The sequence below is a fragment of the Oncorhynchus keta genome, chromosome 5 (assembly GCF_023373465.1).
Source record: "Oncorhynchus keta strain PuntledgeMale-10-30-2019 chromosome 5, Oket_V2, whole genome shotgun sequence".
Taxonomy (NCBI): domain Eukaryota; kingdom Metazoa; phylum Chordata; class Actinopteri; order Salmoniformes; family Salmonidae; genus Oncorhynchus; species Oncorhynchus keta.
Genome location: NC_068425.1, coordinates 13,186,459 through 13,210,195, shown reverse-complemented (window position 1 = coordinate 13,210,195; position 23,737 = coordinate 13,186,459). Strand labels below are relative to the sequence as shown.

At 41.8% G+C, this 23,737-nt stretch overlaps 2 protein-coding genes across 4 annotated transcripts; both read right to left on the bottom strand.

Moving 5' to 3' along the window:
• Positions 1-393: 393 nt before the first annotated feature.
• Positions 394-14,770, bottom strand: LOC118365300 (MICAL-like protein 2). 3 transcript variants are annotated; one of them, XM_035747404.1, is made up of 19 exons: positions 14,649-14,770; positions 14,373-14,563; positions 13,222-13,270; positions 10,938-11,079; positions 10,399-10,574; positions 8,158-8,291; positions 7,572-8,072; positions 7,274-7,431; positions 6,839-6,914; positions 6,163-6,368; positions 5,930-6,040; positions 5,753-5,815; positions 5,518-5,582; positions 5,216-5,333; positions 2,491-2,593; positions 2,327-2,400; positions 2,086-2,200; positions 1,863-1,909; positions 394-1,765 (listed from the first exon to the last, which is right to left on the bottom strand). In XM_035747404.1, the coding sequence occupies exons 1-19, from the start codon at positions 14,679-14,681 to the stop codon at positions 1,662-1,664; spliced, it is 2,466 nt and encodes an 821-aa protein (XP_035603297.1). In that variant the 5' UTR covers positions 14,682-14,770; the 3' UTR covers positions 394-1,661. The 3 variants fall into 3 exon arrangements, with proteins under 3 accessions (XP_035603297.1, XP_035603299.1, XP_035603298.1); XM_035747406.1 differs by having other exon boundaries at positions 10,938-11,063; XM_035747405.2 differs by having other exon boundaries at positions 14,373-14,715.
• A 3,971-nt stretch (positions 14,771-18,741) lies between these two features.
• Positions 18,742-20,662, bottom strand: LOC118364743 (paired mesoderm homeobox protein 2-like). The gene is made up of 3 exons (XM_035746442.2): positions 20,087-20,662; positions 19,592-19,749; positions 18,742-19,356 (listed from the first exon to the last, which is right to left on the bottom strand). Exons 1-3 carry the CDS (start codon positions 20,319-20,321, stop codon positions 18,919-18,921), a joined length of 831 nt encoding a protein of 276 aa, XP_035602335.1. The 5' UTR covers positions 20,322-20,662; the 3' UTR covers positions 18,742-18,918.
• Positions 20,663-23,737: the final 3,075 nt, after the last annotated feature.

Genomic DNA, 23,737 nt, shown 5'->3' with positions numbered 1-23,737 from the left:
GCAAAGCTTTAATTAACTCGATCACACGTATTCTGTCTTGACTGTCACCTACATCACACATGGTGTACTGCACCAATACCATCCCCAGTTCCTCTCAGCTTGAAAGATGCCGTTCCAAGTTTATGATCACAATTTCATGCATCTTCAAATTGGGGATATGTCATTTATAAGTAGCTGCAAATATATTGACGTGAACAAATCTTAATGCCTTCCCTAAAACCCATATTAAAAATGCAGAAAAGAACATCGCTCCAAATGATCACTTCTGAGCTTTGATACTTAAGTAGGGTCCCGGCATAGCTTGTCCAGAACTAAAACATGTTGGATGAAGACTGGTCTGTGCGGTAAAAATCATTCTGTAACTTTGTGCTTCTATGAGAGAGAGCTCGAGGATCGGTTTAGATTTTTTATTAGGAACTGAACAGTCTCATATGTGAAGAAATCAAATCATATTGAAAAAAACATCCCCTACAGTTTATCAAGGAACACGTTAATTGAAACTAAAATATCATGGCCGAGAATTGCTTGACGTTTAAAACAAAGGCCTACAGTTAAATTCTACAAGACATTAAAAAGTTAGATATGAGTGTTTTCAAAACCAAGGATGTTCAAATTATTTATTGGACAGCAAACTCAATTAAAAATATAAATACACATTATGCACACATTCATTTAACATTCTTCCAAATTTTAAAAAGTCACGAGACATTGGGACCTGTGCATACCTCAAACAGCATTCTCACAGATGACTCCAATGCCAACAATGTTAACTTAAAACATTGCAATAATGGACCAGGCATAAACAATGCTTCAGTAGATAATTCTATACTAATATTTTTAATTAAACCAGGTTTAAGATTAAAAGCTCAATACAACCATTAGTTTATGAGCTACTGTTCTACGTAAGCTTTCACAGTGTTATTGCATCAGCAGAGTTGGAACTTTTTTCAGCACGTATAAAATTAGCTGTCTGTACTGTGGTGAATTGGATTCAGGTTCCTACCCGGTTCGTGTAAGGTAAAACCATGGTGCCACCTACAGCACAACAGAAGAAATACAGTCTTTCAACTGAGGTAGCGTAGAACGCTGCTCACCACTTCACTGGTCTAGACAGATTCCACTCAAAATGTTACTCGACGTTTGTAATAACATACTTTTTGGAAGCATAGAAGACATTGGTATTAAATTGGACATACTGGAGCTAAAAACATCACTCAAAGGCAAGCTCCTCTTTTGATACAAACAATTTAACAGTGATATGGATTCTCCTTCACCATTATCCGGTGCAACAATACCAGTTACATTATTTTGCATTGGACTCATGCTAACAGTGACTCTTGAACACCTCTTCATAACAATCCCAACCTAGACATGTGGGGAAAAAAACTAACAAAGTTAAGCAAACCATGAGCTAAATTGTGATCCCTTAGATATACACTAACTCAAAAAGGAACAGAACATTATGATCAGTCAAGTGTATTGAAATCCATCTCAAGAACAACACTAAATGAAGAGTGAAAGCCTGGAGTCTCCTCAAAGAAAAAAACACATTTCTAAACTAACCTTCGCGACGAAACACCAACTTGATGTGATATGTAGCTGAAAAAAAGTTGGTCTTAGACCTTAGACCCCTCCCGCCCCCCGCCCCCAGAGCAGAACAATCAAAACGCAGTCCCTGGATCCCTCACAGTGACCTTTTTAATACTTTTTTGTCTGAACAGCATTTTGAAGGAAGACTTCCTCTTGATTTTGGATTGTTTAAGTCCTGTCCACCAGAACAAAGAGAGGAAATTACATTAAGCAAGGAACATCCCAGGGTTTAAAGACAGGGGCATTTTAAATCAACCACGTTAAATACTCACCAAGAGTCTGCATCATTTCATTCAACTGCTGATCCTCTTTGTCTTCCCTAAAAATGGAGAACATGTTTAGGTTTTTCAAGTTAGACATCCAGCTTGACCTCCGTGGCATTCCAGTCACTGCTTGAGACCATTGCAGATATTGAAATGCTACTCACATTTAAAAAAGAAAAATGGGTCACAACTCACAAATTGTACAAACAATAAAGTTGCAACATTTCCCTACCTGAGCCTGTCTTCATCCAGTCCTTCTACAATGGCGTTTCTACCGTTCACAATCTCCATCAACCTCTCCATCAGCCCGTTCTCTCGCCGACGCTCCTCTGTAGACTTCAGATGATCTGTTATACCAGGGATAAGACCTGTGTTTGACATAGGAGCACGACACTACAACACAGTAGCTGCTGATCTGTTAGGAGGATGTAAAGTGAACAGTTGAGGTGCTGTGTGAGCATTGTGCCACCTACCAGGTTTCTCCAACAGTCTGCGCAGCTCACCCTCCACCCCAGGCTGCTGACCCTCCAGGTCTTGAGTCTTCGCTCTGACAAATGCAATAAGTGATGTTTAAGCCATTGTAAATCCAAAATAGTGCATATACATTTGGGTAACATTTAACTTGACAAGTACTCACATGTACACAAGTTCTGACTCCCTCCTAATGTACGTCTGCTTCTTTCGGATCAGGTTGAACCAGTCAACCATCAGAGGGTCCATCAAAATGTCCCCCTTACCCTCTGCAAAAGGCCAGTGTCAAGGAAGTTCATTGGCAATACATTTAAAAAAATGACTTTTATTTGTGTAAGACTTATGAACAAAATTAATCACATTGTTCCAGTCCAACATGCACATTGAGCCTTTGTCGGTGCCTAAGGGCTGTGTGTATACAAACACACCAGCCACAACCAATAGTACAAACTGGCCGGGGACAAAGAGAAGAGTCCCATTAACTCCCCCTGCCTCCTATCAGCAGGACAGCCAGGAGCATGTAAGGTGTGAGGGAAGGAGTAAAGCAGTGAACCGGATAATAATATTAATATAACTGTGCCCAGATGGTGACCTTGAGCAGAGCAATCAGGCCCCCCGACTGCCCCTGCTCTGTCTGCAGCCACAGTCAGTCTCTGGGGCTGGTCAGCTATTCACCACCACCTCTCTATCACTCAAGGGGGATGGATAGTATCAGAGGGAGAAGGTGCCCCCATGTGGGCTGTGCCCGCCTCTCGCCTCATTGGGCCGTGGAGGAGGGAAATGGAACCTGTTCGGCAGTCACACCTCTCCCCTCCAGGCTGTGTGGGTTTGGATTCCTGTGTAAAATCCCAGGTGGGCTAGCAGGTGTCATGACGGTCCTGATCAGGTCAGGTTACAGGAGACCACAACCCTACATATTATCTCTCAACCACAACGGAGGAGAGATCTAGGGGTTTTATGACCTCATGCCCCTGGTATATCTCAGGCCACAGACACATTCCTTTGTCCTGTTACTATGGAGAACCAGCCTCAGAACATTAAATATGAAATAAAGGGACTTTGGAACAATGGTTTCCATCAGCCACAATGGTGGTCATGACGATAGATGAAATATGAAAATGTATGTAATTTTTGTTTTGTTATTAACGGTTAATCGATGGCGTTATTACGAAAACATTGTAAAGTGAAGAGTTTTCCTAGTACATGTTGGATGTTTATACATTGTACGTTGTGTGGAATATGTCCAAATCAAAGGGAATGTTTTGGTAAAGATGAAATATTAAGTTAGTTGTCTAAAAATCGGATTTGAGAAAAACCTTGCTCTTAACTGGGTACGCCCAGTGAATTGCCCTAAAGGCGGTTACGCACACTTCTGACCCAAGGGTATAAAACCTGTGAGTAAAGAATTTACAGGGAAGACTACGTGACCCAAGCTGCAGCTAAGGTCTAAAAAGTCAACGAACCCAACTCAAGTTTGAAGACAAAGAATCTTTTTCTACCCAAGCTACGGATGAGTAGCTGTGTCTAAGCGGGTGAATTCAAGTCGAACCACCTAGCCTCCCATCTCCCATCGAATCGCAGTCTCTACACTTTCATTCCAACGCTGTGAACTCTGAGCTACAGAGCTGTCTGTCCTCAGAAGACCCCTTCCAGAGCAAGGGTGAAGGAACAGACTCCTAAGCCAAAAGGACACGGACATCGTGAGGGCGACCAGAAAGGTGCGACGGAGAAGTGCGTCATCGAGCAGCCTGAATGGTCCACACAGAGAATCCACAGAGAACTTCCCCACATAATTACATCATTATATTCTGACCAATAAGAGCAGCAGTTTGGGGCAAGGCTAGGGTTAGAATAAGCATAGCTGACAAATTCACCCAAATGTATATTTCTCTCATATACTTTCTTTTTCTCTTTGAAATCCCCATTTTGGGTAACTCGCCATAGTGTTATGACCCGTTATACTACATTCTAATCAATAGCCTATTAGGTGTATCTTTTATCATCATTTTAGCTTTTTAGTAAATAAATATTCAACTAAGATTGGTGTGGTACTAACTCATTGGCGAGACCTGGGTCCCTGCAGATTCACACAGACTATATGACGTTCAGAACGAGATTGTAGAGGTAACTGGTTAATTAGCGGCTGTTGTAAAATCGATATTCTGATATTCTTAGAGTTAATTTGGCAAATAGAAACTCAATAAAAACTAACCTGGTGCCCCAGGTTAATGAGTTAATAATTGCTTGATTCAGTTAATCACGCAATTAGAAACTTCTAATCACTCGATGAGCAACAGTCGTCACATTAACTAATAGAACTTCACAACACAGGGATAACATGCTCACCATCAGAGCACAACTCAAAACTGAGAAGTGGAGGGACTGGGCCATTTCAATTGAAGTACATTAATAAATATCTAATCATAAAGGCTGGTCTATTTGAAAGTTAACTTGGAAATAAACATTGATCGAGGGGGAGAACCTCAATTGCATACTCCTTGCATTCTCTCCCCTTCTCAATACCCATTGGAGGAGAAGGTCAGAGGGGGAGGGGCTTCTGGCTTTCTCATCCAATGGGTTGAGGCGAGGAGTACGCAATTGAGATTCTCCCATGGTGTCCTTCAAAATACTGTCCTGAAAAAAAAGACCCAGTTAAGGTTGAAACATGGTCCGTCTTCTTTAACATAAACGACAAGCAATTCTGCACACTGTTAAGTCCTTCAAAAGCCAGACTAGTGCCAAAACCAATAACTTACCTAAATGTCAAAGGGAGAAATTGTATGCAGAGGACCTCTCTCCCACTTGCTTTGGCAAATAAACAATCGCTATTAGTCAACATCAACAAAGGAAGGAGAAACACTGGGAGTCAAGGGAAGTCCCAAGGCAAGTACCTTCCTCACAGCTGCGAAGCCTCTTCTCCATCTCCACTCCCTTCCTCTCCAAGTCACCCAGGCTGTCTCCAATCTCACGCAGCTCCTTCACTATCTGGTCCATAGGGATGTGATGGGACTTACATTGAACAAAACAAAGAAAAACCTATTGTGTCACCACCAATTGCTAATCCTGTGTAATTATTTAACTATGACCTGAATTTCATAAGAATATTACATATTTTCACATAGGATAGTTATTGCCTCTGATAAGCTCTAGTAACATACCACTATTTATGTATGAGACATAACTGACAACTTACTGAGGGGGACCTCATTTCAGACTGGGAGGTGTTTGTGGGTGACAAATACTTCCCATTTTTGGAGCCTAAGAGGTAGATAAAATAGGATTATTACATATGTAATGGCTGACACTCAGGGAGCCATTGTCACGTAAGACTTAACTTCTGAAAATAAACAGGCTAAGACATAACAAAAACAAATTAAAACAATGGTTGAGACAATGTCTGGTAATAGAAAGTAAAGGCCCAGTCTAACTTGTGGAACCCTGGCGAGGCAGTTGAGGAGACATAGGGGGAGAATAATTGACATCCGTTGAGCCTAAAAAAAAAAAAAAAAAAAAAAAAAAAAAGTGTAACCGATTAATAAACTGCAAAATATAGACTCCAAATACATTGTTGCGATGCAATCACTGAACGGAGTTCTTGTCTTTACCCGATCCCGCAGAGCTGTGGTGTGGCTTATTGGGAGTTGGAACCCTGTGCCAGACAGGAACCAGGGGAGGAGTGGACAACAGAGGAGTAGAATAATTCCCATTTTTAGTACCTAGAAGGTGAAGCGCGATAATTAAAAAATCACAAGTCATCGAAAATGTTTACTCAATCATTTATGAAACACTAATCACTACTCTGCCAACTATAGAGGATAAGATAATAAAAAGCAGGTACCCAAGCCTCCAGAGTCGCAACGGGGCTGCTTGGGAGACGGAGCTCTGTGAGACACCGGGCCAGGTGGAGGAGGGTTGAAGGCTGCTGGGGGAATCGGAGGAGAGGTAGAGCTGATGTTGACGATGATACTAGTAGCGAAAGACTTCGAGATGGCTTCAGGTTTGGGTTGCTCAACAATGGTCACATGGTCCTCAGAGTCAGAGGTCCTGGAGAAAGAGGGTGCATGTAAGGAGCAGGAAAAGATTGGACTTTCCCCTGAAATCAACCAATTTGGATTGAACATAGTAAGTACAAACAGAACATTCAACCTCACCTTAAATATTTAGAAATAATGGAGGTGAGAAAATAGTGGAGGGGGTCATCAGAGGGAACTCTGGGGAAACTAGTTAGTGTTGCACTAGGGTTCATTTCAGGCATAGCACTCCTTGGGACTTGTGAGGATGGGGGAGGAGAGTGGCTGCAATTTGAGCCAATCAGCCATAACAGAGCAGGGCGAGGCAGGATGAATCCGGAGGCTGGAGGAGTGGATACATGCGACACCCAACTGGTTAGCTCTCCAGATCAGATATATAATTTAATCTCTCACCCGGGTGACAATACCTGCCTTCCCTTTGTGTGGATGTACAGGATTAGAAAGAGAAAGTGGTTGATTAACAGATGAGCAGTCCAGACTTACTTCAGTCCTGGTCCATTTTTAACAGGCTTGAGCTTTGATCGCCAGTTAACAGGAGCCTCTGCACAGTCTGCACTTACTGCCAAAGAGACATACATTTTGAAAGGAGAGTAGATTCAAGCTCATTATCAAATTCTACAATTCTATTTAATGTTAAAAATAAAAGCATTTAAAAAGGGCTAAACAAGATGGGATAACTAAATAAAAAGTGGCTGTTAGTAAAGACTGCTAATGCACTAGCAGCTCATCTTATTTTCATGCACTTCAAAACAGACTTTTGTTAAACTGTATGGAAATGCTGTTCGTGGCTACACCCTTGCATTAACAACAAGGTAATCGAAAGCGTTCTAGCTTTTGAAGCTTCCCCTATGACCTATTGTAAAAACATGATCGTGACAAAAAAAGTTCTGAAAATGAAATGGAATTGAAAAAGCTTGCCTTTGGTGCTGAAGGATACAGTTGTTGGTTTGGCGCTGGCTTTGTTGACGGTGTTAAGCAATTCCTTATTGCTGGTGAAGAGTTGTCCTGCTGTGTCTGGCCCACATTTAGCCTGCTTCCAGCTGGGGAGGTCAGCTGAGCTTAGCACATCTCCAAACCTGGGAAGCAATACTATCACCATTAGGTTTGGAAATGTACATTTAGTAATAGCTGACATCCACAAAATGATATGAACTGTGGCTGTGCACACTCGAACAAGACTAAAAACCTATAGGTAAACACATAGGCCTTTAATCACCTTTCTGCTGGTCGGATAACAAAGTATCTGGTGTTATTGTTGTTGCAGTTCGCTTCAGCTAGTTTCTGGGTAATGACAGCCCTGGCTCGGTTCTTCTCTTCCTCAGGACTCAGGGGTACCCTCGGCAGTCCTGAGGGGGCTGGGGGCTTCTGGCTGCTGGAGGTTGAGGTAGATGACTGGAAGAACCTCTGCCGTGCTGCCTGGGTTCTCTTGGCCGAGCTGGTCCAGGGTTGGGGAGCTGGGGTGGTGGTCTCCACAGGCTTCAAGACCACCTCGATGGGGGTCGAAGGCACAGAGGTGGAGCAGGAGACAGACTGGACTCTGCTGGTGTAACTTTTGGATTCAACTTTGGCGCTTGGGCATCCGGTTTCTATGACAATCCCAGAGGGAGGCTTGTTGCAGCCATTCTTAGTGTTCTGGTCATCATTACAGATGAAGATACCTGGCTCCTTCCCTGGTTTATAGGCCCCAGCCAGGAGGACGATGGAGCATTCACTGCACCTAGTGAAAGGTGCAACATAAAAGGTGTCAACACGTTTTAACCATAATGGTGGAGCTGGGTTCTATGTGTAAAGTGGACATTTACTTGAAGCAGCTCCTGTGGTAAAGCTTCCCCTCGATAAAGTGCCGTTGGACCAGATGAACGTGACATTTGCATACAACACATTTACTGCTGAGAGTGCTTGTCTTATTGGACCTCTCCACCAAAACTTCAGTCTTCTGTGGAAGAGAGAGAGAGAAAAAAAGTGTTTTGGTCATGTAAACTAAACCACCCTGTCAACTGTGTTTATTTTCAGCAAAATTAACATAACAAGATTCAACTACTGAGACAAACTGAACAAGTTCCACAGACATGTGACTGTTCAGGGACACATTATTCCATTTCTGTTAGAGGGGGGTCAGAATCAAAAGTCAGTCAGTATCTGGTGTGGGAACCAGCTGCATTAAGTACTGCTGTGCATCTCCTCCTCAGACTGCACCAGATTTGCCAGTTCTTGCTATTGAGATCCGGGCTCGTCGCTGGCCATGGCAGAACACTGACATTCCTGTCTTGCAGGAAATCACGCACAGAACGAGCAGTATGGCTGGTAGCATTATCATGCTGGAAGGGTCACGTCAGGATGAGCCTGCAGGAAGGGTACCACATGAGGGAGGAGGATGTCTTCCCTTTCAATGCACAGCATTGAGATTGCCTGCAATGACAAGCTCAGTCCGATGATGCTGTGACACACCGCCCCAGACCATGACGGACCCTCCACCTCCAAATCGATCCCGCTCCAGAGTACAGGCCTCGGTGTAACGCTCATGCCTTCGATGAGAAACGCGAATCTGACCATCGCCCTTGGTGAGACAAAACCATGACTCGTCAGTGAAGAGCACTTTTTGCCAGTCCGGTCCAGCGATTGTGCCCATAGGCAACGTTGTTGCCGGTGCCGTCTGGTGAGGACCAGTCTTACAACAGGCCTCCAAGCCCTGAGTCCAGCCTCTCTCAGCCGACTGCGGACAGTCTGAGCACTGATGGAGGGATTGTGCGTTTCAAGTGTAACTCGGGCAGTTGGTGTTGCCATCCTGTACCTGACCCGCAGGTGTGATTTTCAGATGTACCGATCCTGTGCAGGTGTTGTTACATGTGGTCTGCCACTGCAAGGACGATGGGCTGTCCATTCTCTCACAGTACGGACATTGCAATTTATTGCCCTGGCAACATCTGCAGTCCTCATGCCTCCTTGCAGAATGCCTAAGGCACGTTCACACAGATGAGCGGGGAATCTTTCTTTTGGTGTTTTTCAGAGTCAGTAGAAAGGCCTCTTTAGTGTCCTAAGTTTTCATAACTGTGACATTAATTGCCTACAGTCTATAAGCTGTTATTGTCTTAACGACCGTTCCACGGGTGCATGTTCATGAATTGTTTATGGTTCATCGAAGAAGCATGGGAAACAGTGTTTAAAACCTTTACAATGAAGATCTGTGAAGTTATTTGGATTTTTACTAATTATCTTTGAAAGACAGGGTCCTGAAAAAAAAGGGACATTATTTTTTTGCTGAGTTTAGATACACATGACTAAAAGTATGGACACCTGCTCGTCAAACAACGCAATCCAAAATCATGGACATTAGTAGGGAGTTGCTCCCCCTTTGCTGCTAAAACAGCCTCCACTCTTCTGGGAAGGCCTTCCACTACATGTTGGAACATTGCTGCAGGAACTAGTGAGTTCGGGCACTGATGTTGGGTAATGAGGCCTGACTTGCAGGCGCCGTTCCAATTCATCCCAAAGGTATTCGATGGGGTTAAGATCAGGGGTCTGTGCAGGCCAGTCAGGTTTTTCCACACCGAGCTTGACAAACCAGCATTAAGATTTCCCTTCAGTGGAACTAAGGGGCCTAGCCCAAACCATAAAAAACAACCCCAGACCATTATTTATCCACCAAACGTTGCAGTCCTGTTCTATGACTGACCACATCGCAGCTGAGCCATTGTTGCTCCTTTACATTTCCACTTCACAATAACAGCAATCACAGTTGACTGGGGCAGCTCTAGCGGGGCAGACATTTTACAAACTGACTTGTTGGAAAGGTGGCATCTTATGACAGTGCCACATTGAAAGTCTCTCAGCTCTGCAGTAAGGCCATTCCACTGCCAATGTTTGTGCTTGAAATTATACACCTGTTAGCAATGGGTGTGGCTGAAATAAAATCCACTAATTTGAAGGGGTGTCCACATACTTTTGTATATATGGTGTACATTTAGTAGTTCATCTAAATGTATGCTTGTCAAACATCATATATATATATTTCTTTAAAATAGACATTAAAGAACCATTTGTACCTGAACAGCAGCTCTGGTTGCTTTGGGGGAGGTTTTCACCATGAGAGAGGGAGGTTGGCGATTCTCTATTGCCATTTTAGACACTATGGTTTTGGCCACCACCGGGAGATTCTTCTTTCCACACGGCTCCTCCTTGGAGCCCTCTGCTGGCCTTTTCACAGCACCCACTCCTCCAACTGGAAAAAACAACATTGGCCATCAGAAATTAGAGGGTTGAGCCACAATACTCTACAATACCTGAACCAATAGCTCAGTAGAGATGCTTTGTGAAACAGTATATTCAAACTATTTCAATCTTTTAAACCAATAACCATAAACAATTTGAAAAACATTTGACGAGTTTTAAATGTACTACTGATTGTAAGGACAGGCACATTTCACTAAACGGGTTTGAAGCAATGTTCTCACCCAATTTAACACAACGCGTGTATTTCTCACAATCACCATAAGTAACACCGCACCAGGAAAGAAAACACTTAAAGTGCAACATATAGGCTAGTGCTCCAATGTAACAAAGCTGCCTCAAGTCAGAGTCTTACTAGGGTTGCGTCCGTGGAAGTAGTTGTAGTACTGGGAGACGTAGGTGAGGATGCTCAGTCGGTCTGGGATCCTCAGGGCCACCATGTCCTCTGCATCCAGCAGAGCAGCGATCCCCAGCTTGTCCTCTGCAACCCGGAAAGCCTGAAGTTAGAAATAAACACTTGTTTTATTAACCAACCCTAAAGTCATAGAGACAACAATTAGATGGGTCAGGTGTATTGGAGTTCACCCTAGCAAGCAGAACACATAACATTGTACATTTTTACAAAATGTTAACTTTTAAGACTTACAAAGCAGAAGTAATAAGGAAAAATCTTACATCATTTGAATAACACTTTCCCAATGTTCTTGAGTGTTTCTTAAAATACAAAGCAGCTACTTAATTTAACTGTAAACAAGCCAGACAAAATGGTATCTTCAGAAATAGAAAATAGTGTAGTCCAGCCAGCAGCTGTTTGTGGCCCCATGCCGGGGAGGTCTGGACAGGGGGTGAATAATGAATAGCACATTTCCTGTGCACACTCAGCCCTGGGAACAAGGAGGGAGAAGGACAACGGGGCATTGTTTGGGATCAACCTGATGTGCTCATTAAAATGTTAAAGTACAGCCTTGCAGAACGGCATATCCGTTCGTGTTGGAGGAGGAGGAGAATGGCCAAACAACTTCTACATTTGTGAGATTCTCTGTATAACAGAAACGGAACTGCCCATTGTTGCTGTACAAAACAGAGTCTGGACAAAACAAATGCATATTTGAGTCTGTAGAGACAGATACCCACCACTGAGAGAAACCTGACACACATGAAGGACTGGGACCTCCTTGTCATGAAATAAAGACTACTGTCAATGTATATGGGATTACCGCAGACTAAAAGTACTAGCTACACAACATTGGTGTTTGGACTCCACCATGGGGGAATTCCTTCCTAGTTGGATGGTCAAATAGACTAGAGCTACTAAAACTGAGAAAAAAAACTACTCTTCTGTATGGCTTAAAACATGTTCTTCTTATGCAACCCCTCAAGCAGTGGTCTCATCATACTGTCTAACATTTGTAAATGGACCTTTATCGTGCGGATCGAGTGGCCCACAGATAACAGTAAGCCTCATTCATAATGAATAACCCAGGGAGCCTCTTCTAGTACTCAGGTTCTTAACAGACGCTGTGGGGTATCGGCACGACTAGCAGCTAGTGTTTTGCAACAGATCCTGGAGAGCATAGAACACTGAGGTCTGTAATCCTCAAAATCAGAGGAAACCAGCACTGAGAGAACTAAATTATGGACAAGTCCCAGCTGCGCTGCTGTTTGACTCATTCTTATCCTAACAGTCCTAACACACTTCCTGCTATGAAGGAAATAGAGGGGGTGGGGGGGGGGACAAAACAGTTGGTCAAATAATTCCAAATAGTTAAGAAGTTAAATTCAACCAAGTCAAACATAGTATCTGATGTTCATAGTTAAGCCGGCATCTGTCGAAGTATCAATAGAAATGAGTGCAACTAGCCAAAGTCACTACCAAGTGAATTGTTAGGCAGTATAACACTCACTGACTTGACACGTTCCATACAACTCACAGATGACATTCTCCTTCTGTAGCTCAGTTGGTAGAGCATGGCGCTTGTAACGCCAGGGTAGTGGGTTCGATTCCCGGGACCACCCATACGTAGAATGTATGCACACATGACTGTAAGTCGCTTTGGATAAAAGCGTCTGCTAAATGGCATATATTATTTTTTTATTTTTTATATATTCCTCACATTAAAACAGCAACATGGGACAGACCTTGTATAGCACCCCAAGGAGAGATGGTTTCCCAAACTACAGTTGGTATATGAATAACCTTGCCTGGGACATGAAATCCTAGGAATCCATGTTGTTCAGTTATCAACTGGGAAAGACATTCAGCATTTGGCCACAGCGTTTACATACTACGCATGCTACAAGCAATAGGTCACATTTATGGTGAGCCATCTCATTCTTTTCATGAGTTGCATTCAACATCACCCTTCAGAGCAAAATGTGTTTGCCCCAGTTCAATAGAAACACTGAGGTATATATCAAAATAACCATGAATTGACTTGTGCACAATTCCAGTCCTTTGGAGACGTCACTAATAAAAATGAATGTTACAAAGGACTTGATGCATTTGTAACAATGCAATCACCTCAAACACAAACCAACTGACTTCCTGGTAAGATGGTCAAACAGTTCAGTATGGTCATGTCAATGTACAACCTTTAACTGTAATGATGTACTGTCTATTTATGCATGTAACATCTTACCAAGTTGTTGTTGTCAAAAACATCCTCTTTATTCAGGGAGTCGTAGTCTCTGAATATAGAACACAGGGAAATTAATAATTCACATTGTGGAGGTTGATCAAAGGTTATTCCCATGTTAATTTGGGTGCCTAACTGCCCTGTTCAAGGAAAATAACCAGGTTTCTGAGATACATCAAAGATCATATTCTAGTCCACTAGTATAGCAAGAAATATTGTGGGAATGGTTATGCTGGGAGGTTTCTTTCTGTTTCAGACATGTAGTACATAAAATCAAATGTGTTTTCTTGTTAATCAAGAATGATGTTTGACTTAACCTGGAAACTCTAAAAAGTTTGACTAGGGCACATTTCATTTCCATTCATGTGACATGCAATGTATTGATTAAAAATAAAGGATCACATGCATACCTACATGAAACTATGGTAAAAACATTAACTTAAGAATATGGATATTTGCCTATGCTAATCTAGCCTAATTGATGAACATGCTTAGATAAATATAGATTACATTTTTTATTCAACCAAAATGTTGTCAAGCCTCTGGCTAGAGGGGGGATTCCCGACACCATTGTTAGACAGGAAGCCACTGGGAACACTTTCCTTCAAAATAAATAGAACATGATAGCAAATAGCGCTTCGTTTCTATTGTATGTAGTGTTCAAGGGATTACATTAGGCCAAACGTTACATGAGAACATTACTTTTCTAAATCATGATTTGAAACTATAGTCTAAGCTACAAAATGTGTTTGTAAAGTAGAAGACAATGACAAAAACATTAAAATGTTGTTTGGTTATGATAAAAATGGTATGGCGACAGTAGGCTAAGGTTTCCCAAACTCGGTAACGTTAGACGTTTTGGTTTTTTCCCTAACATTAAAATCAGCTGATTCAAGTCAACTAATCAAACTTTGATAATTTGAAATCAGCTGTGTAGTGTTATGGCAAGTAACACCGAGTTTAGAAAACGCCGAGGTCGGTTATTCATAAATATTACAAGATTTTAACTGTAGCTTTAGCAGCGAATGCCCATCGAAGTGTTTGGAAGTATTGATTGTTTGCAGCTGCTAATGATCTGTTGCACCTGATTAACCATTACGTTGAACATCAATTCTTCAGCCAAATCTATATTTTAAAGTCACATTAATGCTTACATTAGGTCCGGTCTGTACTTATGGATAAGCGCACAGAACGCCAACCCGTCCCTAAAAGAAGTTGTCATGTTGATGACAGCCACATCTCGGTACCCATCGCACTGAAGTTTGCACCACTGTTGAAGCGCCTTGATGGCAGCCATCCTTCCCGGAGCGCGTCCTGTCAAATAAATGACTCCCGAAAAAAATATCTATACAAAAGAGAAGTATGCAACCAGTGGTGTTATGTCTTATTTCAGGTGATGTACAGGTAGTAGAAAGCAAGATACCGATTACCAAGAAAGAAAAGCCAGTTCCGTGTTCAATCATCAGCTGATGGTCGCGACTGATTCGCTACCATTGCATAGCTCATGAAAAAGTATATTGGCGTGACGCAAGGGGGCGAGGCTTTGGTTCAGTAGCCTAATTAACGCTGTTAATTATAATTTTACACCGTGACATAATTGCACTTTTTAATAATCACAGTGTTGGCAATGAATCGGTCCTTTTTAGTGTCTGTCCGGTTATCAAATATTAATTTGCATTATGTCCTGAATAGTCTATTTCAGAGAGGTAATCATTGGTATAGAAATATATATATATAATCAATATTTACACTATTGTTGAAGTCTGTGTGGTTTTAATATCATTATAATTTTCATGGACAAAATAGGCTATAGGCCTACATTAACGCACTAATGAGCAGACATTAGTGTTGAAGCCTTAATGAGCAGCTCAATTAGGCTATGAATACAAAGGATTCAGCTGAGCCCTTTTTTGCTCATTTGCATATGGGTCATTTGCATATGGGGCATTTTCATTCGAAAAACCAATGATACATATTTTAAGTTACATGTTGCAAACTCGGAAGAGGCTTAAAGTCTCCATGAAACGAATTAACCCAGAATCGAGACCCACTGACCCATTTTGGGTCACCAATGGTGGTTTCACATTTGACCCAAATGAGATGGGCCTAAATGAAGATGGAGTGACTGGGGGATACTCTCTAATTGTGATTGGACAACAATCAAAAACAACTTGAGTGTGTCTGAGTATGACCCAACATAGGAGAAACTGACCCACCAAGAACTCGACGACCTCAACTAGATGCATAGTCTACAAAGAGATTAGATGGACATTGATATATTTACAAACAGCAACAAAAAAAAACATTTACTTGGTGTAAATAATACAAGTAGCCTAATACAGAGTAGGAACAACATACCAAAAAAAAGAAAACAAAATACATTGGGGAAAACGTGTGTAGTATCACTGTAATTACACTAAAACGTTTTTTATATTCATTGTTTTAACATAATAGCAAAATATGTGTTACCAGGCCTTGAAATCTACAGAATATAAAGATATGGATAGTTTAATTATTACTGAAGCAAATGCACACTGGCAATAAATATCCTGCTGACAATGAATATACATACAGTTATAATAATACCTATGGGGTTTTCTCATTTGGGCAAAAGACCATCCTCTGTCCTCTCTCCTCCATGACCAGGAAACCGATAACTGGTCAAGAGTGTGTCAAGTTGTTAGGAGGCAAACAAAAGAGTGTCCTCCCCTTCTCAATAGCCAATTTTCATCAAGGATATTCATGTGTATCTTACCGCGGAAGGGTTTTGAAATCGCCCACACCCACTTTGAATCAGCGTATTGATTTGTCAGAGGAGAAAAACATGCACATATTTAAAAACAATATTCTACTTGTTGTTTATTTTATATATAAAATCTAACTTAATTTGTTTGGATCACTTTACACTTATTTTGGGATCCACCCCAGTAAACGTAATTTGCCTAATGACGAGTCAGTGGAGAAGGACCGTATCATTTCAAGTAAGCGCATTTCCATCCACGTTCACCCTCCTCGCCGACTGTCCTCGATTACCCTTTTCCCTTTACAAAGGAGGCAAGAGAGGACGGAGGAGGTGAGTAAATCTAACTGATAAAAGGCCCATGAAAGGAGAAGAGATTTCATTACCAGAGGGGGGCACTGTTAGACAACAGAGAGACTTCTGAAAACATACAGAAGACTCAAGCTAACACTCAAGCAGAGCCGGCCCTGGGCACAAGTGACATGGGCGCTCGACCCCCCCGGCCTTAATGGGGCCCCCAACTTTTAAAAAACAAGTCGAGGACTCTACTTAATGTTCAGCTTTAGAATAGTAGAATACACAAGATGCGTCGTGCGTTAGCAGTTTTCCTCTTGCTATGTCAGTCACCCAAATAACTCCTCAGCTAGCATTTTTTAGATTGGTAAGTTAGTCTACCCAGCTACCTAAAACTTGTAGTATAGTAGTCATGGGCAAATTAATTACCGACCGTGCACAAAAGGCATGTGTGCAGGGGCCCTTACCTCCAGGGGCCCCCCTTTGATTTTGTTAGTCACTCTCAATCAGATATCATATTAACCTGCTATAAGTCATGGCAAAATATGTAGAATTTTAGTAAATTAACTTTAAAACTTCAAATGTTTCTCTCCTCTGTCAAAAGGGCCCCTAAAAGGCTAGGGCCGGCCCTGCACTCAAGATTTACATTCTCCTTTCATTACAATCCTTCCAACTCCCTATTCATATCCCCAGATTCTGCATTGGAATTTGCAGTGACCTTGGCCAAGTGCTGTCATATCCCATGTTTCTTCCACAGAACTAAAGGCTGTTCATGTCATACAGGAGATTGGCCATACAAAAAAGGCCAACGTCTAAGCCCGAAGGAAGTGCTCTGACTGTGAGGCTGAAAATCCATTAGACTTGGAACAGCTGCTCTTTCCATGCTCTGAAAATCAACATAATACAGGTTAGTAGGAGAAGTAGTGCCAACTCTGGAAAAGAAGTGATAATGATGATACAGGCTATTCTTAATAGTCCCATCCTGTAAATATGTTTCAGCCGACTGTACTTTAAAAAAACATTGATATACAAGTATAGCTCAAGATGATACAATATGTGAGTCGTCTTGATATACAAACAGTGATAGCCTCTCTCTGATGTATTTAAATGACAGCACTGTTGTAAAAAGTTAATCTTTCTCAGCAAAAAACAACATGTTTTTGCCTCGTAATCTTCAGAAGGCGTTCCTGTCATTGGGGGCAGTCATTTTTCAGCCACTTCCATTGTTTCCTGCGAGGGCCTGTGGCAGCACGCAGACATCCTGCCTCTCGGTCTGCGGTGAAGGTAACAGGATAGCCCCGGCTAGGGTTGGGCTTGTCATCGATGAGATCATTGAGAAGTCATCAGAGCGTTTCCTCTTTTGATTTGACCCTAATCTGATGGCTAATGTAAGAGCATTTAGTCACCAGTAATAAGGCAGAATATCTAAAGACCCTGAGGTGATGGATGAAGCTCAGGACTGTATATCGGAGTTTTACGTGTATTATGTACAGATTTATTTAGGTGTGAAAAATCATGAATTTATTAAATCATGAATTTATTCTGAATTGACTCACCGGGGTAAATAAAGGTTCAATAAAATGAACCACCTCAGTGGGGAATGTGAAACGATAACAATGTTATCTTTGTCTCATGTGTTCAAGAGTTCAAGATAGTGAATGATAGAAACTGAAATTGTTCAGCCAAAGTATAAAGAAACATTAAGGATAAAATGTCAAGATGTTACTATGGATATACTATATATTTATAAGATGTTACTATGGATATACTATATATTTATAAGATGTTGTTATGGATATACTATATATTTATAAGATATTACTATGGATATACTATATATTTAAGATATGTTACTGTGGATATACTACATATTTATAAGATGTTACTGTGGATACACTACATATTTATAAGACGTTACTATGGATATACTATATATTTATAACATATTACTATGGATATACTATTAATTTATAAGAAGTTACTATGGATATACTATTAATTTATAAGATGTTACTGTGGATATACTACATATTTATAAGATGTTGCTGTGGAATACTATATATTTTTTGATGTTACTATGGGTATACTATATATTTATAAGAAGTTACTATGGATATACTATTAATTTATAAGAAGTTACTATGGATATACTATTAATTTATAAGAAGTTACTATGGATATACTATTAATTTATAAGAAGTTACTATGGATATACTATTAATTTATAAGATGTTACTGTGGATATACTACATATTTATAAGATGTTGCTGTGGAATACTATATCTTTTTTGATGTTACTATGGGTATATTAATTTATAAGATGTTACTATGATATATTATTAATTTATGGTTATATGGATATACTATTATTTATAAGATGTTGCTGTGGATAATACATATTTATAAGATATACTATTTTTGATGTTACTATGGGTATACTATATATTTTGGAAAGCATTCACCTCTTCCTAGTCTGAACATTTAAAATACATGTTTAGCGTGATTGTTGATAGAAAAAGTTGTCCAGTACAGAAAAATAATGGCATTTCAAAACACAATACATTCATATAATATTAAACAAAAAATCAGCACCTTTTGTAAATGTTGAACCATGATGAGGTCTTAGGGACCTGTTTGCAAAAGCCATGCAGAGAGAAAGAGCCACATCAGTTGCTCTCTCTGTCGTCAGTGTTCTGTGTTTGTGTCTGCAGTACTGATGTCTCTCCTCCTCCCGACCTGGCCACAGTGCTGTGGATCTCAGCCTCGTGCTCCCTGGCCTTGGCCCTCAGCTTGGCAATGCTACAGCAGCGGAACTCTTCTGGACTGGGCCCCTCCATCCCCTCCCATTCCCCTGCCCGCCCCTGAATCATACCCTGTATGGGGGTGGTCACTACAGCAGAACGAGGTACTTTAGTCCAGGGATAGCTTCCTTTCTCCTGCCTCCTCACCCAGTGCTCGCCGTCAGAGCTCTCTAGCTCCGGTAAGCTCTTGTTGGGTTTGTCTGTTGTGTCCTCACCATTGTTCTTCCTGGGAAATGGCTCTCCAAGCTGGCCCTGCAACTTCAGCTGCCTCCGCATCTTAGCCCGGCGGTTCTGAAACCACACCTGGTGAAAATAGAATCAATGTAATATGTAGAATATGAGAGAGTGAAATAAATGCAAAAAACATTATATATTGAACAGTTTTTAGTCATAAACAAATAATGTTTTTATATATATAATATATAAAATACAGTAACACTGTGGCATGAAAGCTGATAGAAACAAAGATGGCTTCTAGAAATCGGAGTTCATGCATTAGTGAAAATGGTTTGTAAGGAAGAGGGTGTTGGGACCGTACCTGCACTCTGGCCTCGATGAGGTCCAGTCTGAGGGCCAGGGCTTCCCTCATGAAGACGTCAGGGTAGTGGGTGTTCTCAAAGGTCTTCTCTAGCTCCTCCAGCTGCCAGCTGCTGTAGTTGGCCCGCGCACGACGCTGCTTCACTGGCCTCTGTTCATCTGGAAAGCACAGCACAACCACCAATTACACAATCGCCAACGGTTGACAAGGAACTAATGGCTCTAGATTGGATAATTAGCGCCGCCGTTCATTAGGCCCTCTTTAACCGTGCTTGATAATTGATTGTTAGTTAGGAGCTGTTAGCAAAATCTTTTGTAAACATTTACACTGCCATTAGATAGTGCTCAACGAGTCTCTATGAGAAAACACATTCCACCAACTAATAAGCCAACACGTATCTGTAATAAATTGTCACACATGAATGTAAATATCCATGTGTTCTCCAAAGTTACAGTAATTCTGACATTCTAAGGCAGACTGTTGGTTGGAACTCACCCATGCTGGCCGTGAACTGCCCCATCCCAGCTGCCTGTGTGGCCAGGAACAGAGCCTCTTTGCAGGGCTCTGGTTGCAAGTAACTCCGCAGGGACTCATAGCTGATCAGGGGCCCAGGGATCAGGATCTGTGGAGGGGAGCCCAGTCTGGTGGGGAACGCAGGGAAGAAGTGAGCTGCGGAGGAGTGGAAGACCGCAGGTAGAAGAGTGGAGACCAACTGCCCAGGGCCAAACATTATCCAAAAGCTCTTAGAGGAGTCCAGAGTCTTAAGTGTCAATCCACTGGTATTAAGGGGACAGTCTGATACCAAAACAATGGGACGTATCTCAGGAGCACTTCACAATATCGGAGTAAACATTCTTGTTGAGGTTGGCACAAAATGGAGCAGAGTCAAGTTTCGAGGTTTCTTTACCACAGTGAAATCAAATAGGGCTGTTAATGAAGTACATCACCAGATCCAGAATGAAAGGAATCACAGAATCTTCCACCATCAATTCTGAGGGATGAATTGCAGTCATCAGCCATACATTGACTCTCGATCCAGAAGGCTACCTAAGATGAAGGTTGACATGGAGACTCAGGAAGAGCTCAGGTGAGATGCAGGTGATGGGTGGGAAGGCGAGAGAGGACTGCACTCAGCAGGTAAGGGGGTCTCACCTTAGTCTGGTGAGGTTCTCTCTCCTATCCTGCTGTTCCCCCTCCTTCCTCAGCAGTCACATGACTCACAGTGGGCCCGGACTGACTCCTGGGTGTGAGAGAGAGGGCTGGGCTTCAGAGAATTGGAGACAGGAATGTGAATCTGACCCATGATCCATCTCCAGGTAGATTTTCACACCACGGTATCATTCAATCAAAGTCCATTTAAAACCACAATGTACACTTTATCCTCTTCAACACACCAATCCCATACAAGGTTTCGCATTCAACTTACATTATAGCAGCAGCTTCCACCCTCCATTTCATGTTTCACTCTGCATGGATTTGGTGTCTGAGGTTTACTTTGAACAAGTTAAGACATCTTTTAGCTTCGGAAAAATTTCAATCAAAGTGATGGATCAGACGTCAAGGTGTGGAAATGACAGTAAAAAACTAAAAGCTTGAACGTTCAGTTGAACACGTACACCACAAATACTTGAGAATATCGCTCGTCTTTCAATTAGTAGTGGTCAAGCAGAAGAAGAAGAAAGGATTCCGATGACAAACTGGTACAGCCCTTCGGAGATGATCAAAACAGGCTCAGAGGTGCCAAACACAGAGCCACTGTTGCCAAGGTAAACAAGTTCACGCTAATTACACCACCTAATTGACATGAAGTTGAATGATGACAATTAGCTGGATCAAAAATGTTTACCTAACACTTATTTCCTGATCTTGATGTTCATTTTGGATGTTACATACACTAAATGCAGTCATCACACACCCCAAAAGTGTATACAATTAAAAATAAATGCTTTCCTAATAGCTAGGTCTAATCTTTCAAATGAAATGTTCAACAAAAACAATGGAAATGCTGTCATTAAATGACTAAAGTGGTCCCATCTAGTCTCTACTAGTCTTCTATCTAAAATAGGATCACCTGTGCAAATAGAAGGTTTTGTTTGGTCTTCGACTGAAGACAGAGTTCATTGACAATGGCTGTGGGTCAGGGCTCCTTGGCCTTTGAAAACAGATCACTTTCACAGCCAAGCTTCAACTGGAATTTGCACCGTTTTCATGTCACCGAGATTTTTATTTGTATTATAACGTCTCCTCTTTCTCTCCAAGTAATATACACAATTCTAACGTAAAGACTGTAACGATTACATTGACATAGAGATTCCGATCGATAGGGATTTAATGGGAATAATGATCACTGCAAGCGTTGGAATTGTAAATATTGTGAATTTGTATGGTTGTGTGCAGGGCTCCCTTGTAAAATTGGCCTTGGGTTCAATGGGATTTTCAAAGTTTAAATACATTTAAATAAAATCGGATAAACTTATAAACAGGTATTACCAGTGTTATACACAGATGCAAGCAGGTTTTGTTACTATGTAATATGTTAGAGTTACTCAATCCCTCTTTCATGTCATCAGGTAAACTGTCCCAAATCACAGCTTAGTACGGGGCCTCAAAGTAAATCTCCACACATGCTGGAAGGAAGGTAATACAGCACTGTACTCCAACAGACCGTGACAGAGAGAGAGCATTCTCTCACATAAGAGCTACACGTATCCACTACACGTATCCACTACAAAACTTATAGACAATAGTTAGGTCTCACACCTTCACACACACTCTCTCTCTCACACACATACACACGCATGCACGCACACACGCACGCAGACAGACACACACTCTTTCTCTCACATAATCAACTCACGTTGCTGTGCATACTCTAAAAGATCATCCACACCTTTCCCAAGCAGCCCAGCTGTAGCCCGGTGTTGAAGGATCTCTGATGAGTTGATCATGATGAGGACCGACTGTCTATGATGTGAATGAAACACAGGTGTGTCAATTAATCCGGAGATACGCATCACCTGACACACCCCGCTAACTGCTTATCGGATCAGACGGTGGCTAGAACACGCCACTGTCATGGTTGTCACCACAGACTGGCGGTTTGAACTGCATACCTTTGATCAGTTCCAGAACATCAGCAGGAGACATCTGGCCAAAGCCATGCTCCCAACACCAGGGGAAGGTGAATCACTGTCTAGTCAGAGGACAGCACCTCTCTCTCCTCTCCAGTGGGGCTTTCATCGACACCTGTTCAAACACTAAATAAAGCCTACGCACAGGTATAGAGGTCAATAAGACAAACATCAGAAATACCTGGACAATCTCTATGTTAAGCTGAATCTGTGAGCATGTTTATTGGTGCGTGTGTATGCGTGCGACAGTGAGGCATCAACGTTCACTCTGCTCCAGCAGCCCCCAGTCATTTCTTGGCTTTGCCATTTCTCCAGTCGTTTATTGGCTTTGCCTTTTCTAAAGCAAAAAGGAAAATAGATTAAAAGTGTCTAGTTTGAAGGGTGGGTAAATAAACATTGTGTGTGGGTTAGCACTGAATACTGAATGGCCATCTCCGTTCCATTTGTCCTTGGCACACAGGTAGACAGAGGGATTTCTTGGATGTCTGAAAGTATACCCCCCCCCCTGCTGTGTTTGGTCTGTCCCGGGTTCCTCTAATGCCCATTGATCCAGCTAATCAGGGGAGAAGTTGGTGGAAAACCAGCAGGGGTTGTTTAGCCATCAGTAAGGGGCTCGTGTACAAATGAGCTGCTTGTGGATAATTGAAGGAGGCATTAGGACAACAATGGCAGTGGCTCACACCAGTCTTCACTGGTCTCTCAGGTATTCCCAGGTCCCTGGATCACATGGCAGCCTGTGAAATCCACAGCAGGCTTAAATAAAAATCACAGCATCATTAGTGGGCCTTCAACATTGGGGGCAAAATGCACATTCTCCATGGATAAAAAAAAAAAAACCCACCTACGTTGTTGTGCCTCTTTTTCCATTATCGACTTTAGTTTGAAATGGGCTTGTTTGAGCTCGTATTTACGGCTTACAAATGTAAATGTAAAGGGATAGTTCCAAAGAGGACAAGAGAAGCAAATGCAAGGAATGTTGGAATGAGAAATGCCAATACTCCGCAGTATAAGACCG

Bases quoted from the DNA above. Each gene is read 5' to 3' on its own strand.
- LOC118364743 (XM_035746442.2), bottom strand. From the start codon at position 20,321: ATGTTTGGCCCTGGGCAGTTGGTCTCCACTCTTCTACCTGCGGTCTTC. The intron at 19,750-20,086 runs GTGAGTTCCAAC...TGTGCTTTCCAG, and splicing joins GCAGTTCACGGCCAGCATGG to ATGAACAGAGGCCAGTGAAG. The intron at 19,357-19,591 runs GTACGGTCCCAA...TATTTTCACCAG, and splicing joins TCATCGAGGCCAGAGTGCAG to GTGTGGTTTCAGAACCGCCG.
- LOC118365300 (XM_035747404.1), bottom strand. From the start codon at position 14,681: ATGATTGAACACGGAACTGGCTTTTCTTTCTTG. The intron at 14,564-14,648 runs GTAATCGGTATC...TCTTTTGTATAG, and splicing joins GAACTGGCTTTTCTTTCTTG to ATATTTTTTTCGGGAGTCAT. The intron at 10,575-10,937 runs GTAAGACTCTGA...TGTTTTTTCCAG, and splicing joins CTTCCACGGACGCAACCCTA to TTGGAGGAGTGGGTGCTGTG.